The sequence below is a fragment of the Vombatus ursinus genome, unplaced genomic scaffold (genome assembly GCF_900497805.2).
Source record: "Vombatus ursinus unplaced genomic scaffold, bare-nosed wombat genome assembly UNPS02014598.1, whole genome shotgun sequence".
Lineage (NCBI taxonomy): Eukaryota > Metazoa > Chordata > Mammalia > Diprotodontia > Vombatidae > Vombatus > Vombatus ursinus.
In genome coordinates, this window is record NW_020954376.1 from 206,792 (window position 1) to 211,238 (window position 4,447).

At 40.8% G+C, this 4,447-nt stretch overlaps 1 protein-coding gene across 1 annotated transcript in view; it reads left to right on the plus strand.

The window, feature by feature from the left end:
* Nucleotides 1–2,677, plus strand: part of LOC114042548 (zinc-alpha-2-glycoprotein-like) — a 4,449-nt gene extending 1,772 nt beyond the window's left edge. The window contains exons 2-5 of the mRNA XM_027861235.1: nt 84–344; nt 795–1,061; nt 2,133–2,411; nt 2,538–2,677. Coding sequence (XP_027717036.1) covers nt 84–344; nt 795–1,061; nt 2,133–2,411; nt 2,538–2,677 — 947 coding nt within the window. The remainder of the gene's footprint in view (nt 1–83; nt 345–794; nt 1,062–2,132; nt 2,412–2,537) is intronic.
* The last annotated feature ends 1,770 nt before the right edge of the window (nt 2,678–4,447 follow it).

Here is a 4,447-nt window from a genome sequence, read left to right on the forward strand (position 1 = left end):
TGGATGAGAGGAAACACTGGTCCTCTGGTAACCCCAAACATGAAACACCATATTCTCTTCTTCCCTTCCTTCCTATAATTCAGCACACCACAGGCATGTGGGTCAGTTCACTTCAGTGGGCACAAGAAATGCTCTCTTGGAACTAACTGGAATTAGCTTCATGGATGATGTTGAAGTGGGATCCTATAACAAAGTACGTCGGCAAATTATTATCAAGATACCCTGGATCTCTGAAGTTCTGGGAGTCAATTACATTACCCAGAGGCATAATTTGTTGTTGGATCATGAGAAACATTTCACCTGGATAATGGAGTACTTCGCAAAGAATGACACTAACCATAACAGTGAGCAAACCCACTCATCTCCCCCTCCCTCTTTTTATCATACCTTGTCTATTTCTCTTCCAAGTCCAATAGATCCATCCCCAGTAGATCATACCACTGAAATGAATGCTAGTTTGGGTCCTCTCACCTACAATAGACTCCTCACTGGTCTCCTTACTTTGAGCCTTTAGAGCTTTAAAGAATTCATCCCTGAGCCTTAGGCCTCAGCCAGTTGGTTCAACATCTGGCTCACCACCTCTTCCTATAATCCTTCTAAGACAGCTCTGCCTTCAGCACAAGGACTTTCACTACATTCCAAACTTTCTTAATCAATAAACCTGAACTCAGAGGATGAGGGCTCTATGCCCTTGTTTATGCCCACAGTTTAGAGATGGGCTGCAGTTGATCCTAGTTGCTGATCTCCTTCTCTTCACCAGTCCCAGAAGAACCCACCCCAATGTCCCTCCACAGGAAACCACATGGGACAGCTGCTTGCAGACTGTGAAATTGACAGTAACATCAAGGTCAAGAGCCACATCCATATAATTGGGGATGGAGAGGAAATTTACAGGATAGATGAAGAAGTTGGGCACTGGAAATACTTAAAGCCTGAATTCAAGAAATACCAGCACATTTTGGAGAGTCTCTTCTGGACTGATTTAAGGAAACACTACACGAATCAATATTGTGTTGACTTGATGAGGAAAATCGTTGGGTACAAAAATGTAAGAGATGACGGTGAGTGTTTGCTTCTTCCCATCTCCTCCCAGGAGGTCCAGGTTACCTCCATCATACTGCCCAGTAACTGGAGCCCCAGAGAAACAGGCAGGATCCTTGGCTTCTGACCATAGCTCCAATTCGCAATGGGAAAATCAGAGAAGTGTGAGAAAGGTTGAGGTTCTTTTTCTTTCTTCCTTTTCTATTGCTTTCTTTTCTCATTTCCTTTCTTTTCCTTTTCTTTTTCATTTTCCATCCTTTGTCCTTTCCTACTCACCTTTTTTCTTTTTCTCTTTTTGTTTTTCTTTTTTCTCTCTCCACTTTTTATTCTTTTCTCCTTTCTTTCTCTTTCCTTCCTTCTTTTTTCTGTCTTTCCTTCCATCTTTCTTTATTTCTTTTGCTTAAGTTAAGCTCCTACCTGCCTCATCAAGGCATGGGGATGATCTTACAAGCTCAAAGGCTATGACAGCTGAAAACATACTCTGCCATGTCCTACCAAGATGGAAAAAAGTTTATGTACAGCCCCAAGAATGATGGACTTTCTGTCTGCTCTCTAATGAGCAATCTAGCCAAATTTAGAACATCATCACTAGGAGGTTGGCCACCAGGTAATGTTTAATTTTTATTTTGTTGGGGTTTGGGAGGGCAGGGAAAGAAACACATGAAGGATAGCCTAGTAAGCATAGACTGTCTGCAATCTTGGCCATTAGAAGGACCCACACTGATGAAATCATGGACCATATGGAAAATTGACCTGTTGAAGAAGATTCTGTTCTTAATCCATTATAGCAGATCAGACTACTTGAAGAGGGTTTAGAAAGTTGTTGGTGATGTGGTCATCAACATCAATGTCAACACCAGATGTTGACTCTGTAACTAGTGTTAATCTAGCACTCTTTTGGGTGTCCAAGGAGATACAAAGTGGTATAAGCTATCATGCTACCTCAAGGACCTGATGGGTCCATTGGGCTCAACGGGATAGGGATACTACAGTAAGGAGACTGGAAATGGCAATGAAAGTAGAGACAATGGAAACACCAAATATTCATTGAGTTGTGACATGAGGTCTTCTTTCTTGGTCTCTGCTCCCAGTGCCCCCTGAGGTGACCGTGTCTCGCCGTGTCAACCGAGAAGGCAACATCATTCTCTCCTGCACAGCCACAGGCTTCTACCCTCGCTCCATTCTGCTACGTTGGGAGAAGAATGGGAAGCTGGGTATTTGGGGAAAGGAAACTTCCAGTGGCACCCTGCCCAATGCAGATTCCACCTTCTACCTCCAAGTTACCTTAGAGCTCCCACCAGAAGACTCAGGGATGGGTTATACCTGTGTGGTGGAACACAGTGAGTTGAAGACCCCTGCTGTGTATCCAGGTTAGTGCTTCTTCCAGGTATTGCCATCACATCCTTAGGAAAGTAAGTTCCAAAGTGTAGTTCCATTCCCTTCCCCTTTCTTTCATTGAATGTATGCCTACTTACATTTACCCTTTCTCCCTTTAGTCCCTGAAAAGCCCACAATGGAGAAGCATTGGGTCCTGGCACTGGGCATTGTGTTGGTTGTCATTCTACTGCTGAGCTATGCTCGGATCTTCATAGCATGGAGGAGGAAAAGAGGTATGCATGTAATGAGAAAGAGGTGACAGAAAGGTATTGGATGGGGAGTTCTTAAGGAGATAGCAGACATTGCTATTACAGCAGCCTCAAAAACTGGTTGAAGGAAAATGTTTTGAGAAGAAAATTCCAGTATCTTAGGGTAAAAGTGGGACACAGAGGCTATGCAGTCTAAAACATACCTAGTCAAAAAACTCCTCAATAACATCCTGGGGAAATGAAATTCTCCAAGCCTCAGTTTGCTCATCCTTAAAAGGGGGATAATAATAACACTTACCTCACAGTAGTATGATGAATATAAAGTGCCAGTGAAACCTTGACATGCTATGTAAGTGTCAGTAATAATTATTAATTATGGTTATTTTTGTTGATCATTAATTATTAATACAGTTGGAGACTGCTTTGGCATTTTTTTCTGTTATATAAAGGCCAAGAGACATTGTTGACTTATATTAAGCTTTCAGTCTACTAAAATCCTGAGGGTTTTTTCCACAGACAACATTGTGTGTGTGTCTATGTATGTATTATGTCTTATACTTACTGCTATTTTACATTGAACTATGTGACTTAATATTTTTTGAATGCCAATCTGATCCAATCCATTCTAATAAGCATTTGTCAAGGACTGATTAGTGTATGCAAGACTCTTGTAACACAAAGACAAAAGAAAAAATAGTCCCTACTCTCATCAAGCTTTCATTCTATTGGAGTGGCACAACATGTAAAATTTCTATGAAATTTCATCTTGTTACATTCTGCCTGTTGTTCTGCCCTTTCAAGATCTTTTTGGATCTGATTTGGTCATTGGTTTTATTCACAGTCATCCAATGGTGTTAGCTATCCCTCCTGGCTTTGAGTCATCTCCAAATTTGATGAGCATGCCAACTATGGCTTCCTCCAAGTCATCACAAGCCATGCTGGCTCTAAGTGATCAAACTGCCGAGGCTAGATGATCACAAATCACTCACTCATCTTTTCAACTCATTATCACAAATATTTACTGTGCAATTGTTATGGTCAAAGTAAGAGGTATCATGTTATAGTGAATAGAGATCACACATTGAAGTTAGGAAGACCTGGATCCAAGTCTCACCTATGACACATAATGATTGTATGACCCTGAATAAGTCATTCTCAGAGCCCGAGGCAACTCTCTAAGACTTAAATGTAGAGAGGTGAAATCTTCACTGGTAGAAGGAGTCTCTCACTGGGATTTTCCTACACCCTTGACCACATAGGTCTGGACCAAAAAAGGGAGAAAAGGGGTAGGGGCTCTATACCTTTGCAATGTTTAGTAAATTGTGTTGATAGTTGAAGTCCAGCTCACTAGCTTATGGTATAAAGTGTCCACAAACCTCCCTTAAAAATAATATTGGGTCATTTGTCCATTTCCAGGCCTGCAGAACCTCTCCCACTCACTGTCACTTTTCAGACATCACTGTTAGTGACTTGGCAATAAGTCATCAAGGTTTTTTATTTGTTTGTTTTTAGCACCCTGAGATGTTAATCCATGTCGGTTGACTTATGTCTATTAAGATACTCAGAAGCTCTCTAATTACCATCTCTCATGGGTTTCCATTCTTTGTTAATCATTTCTGTGCCTTATCACCATGTTCTAATACCATTTTTCTTGGTAGACACAACAGAAACATCTTAATATCCTTTGAAATTATAATTATGTTTTTTAAAAATTACCATTTGTTCCAGCCAAATAGAAATACACAATGCAAATTTGATTAATGTGACACTTCACTGGATTCCTTATTCACACTGATTGGGACCTAGCTGTAGTTCTATCT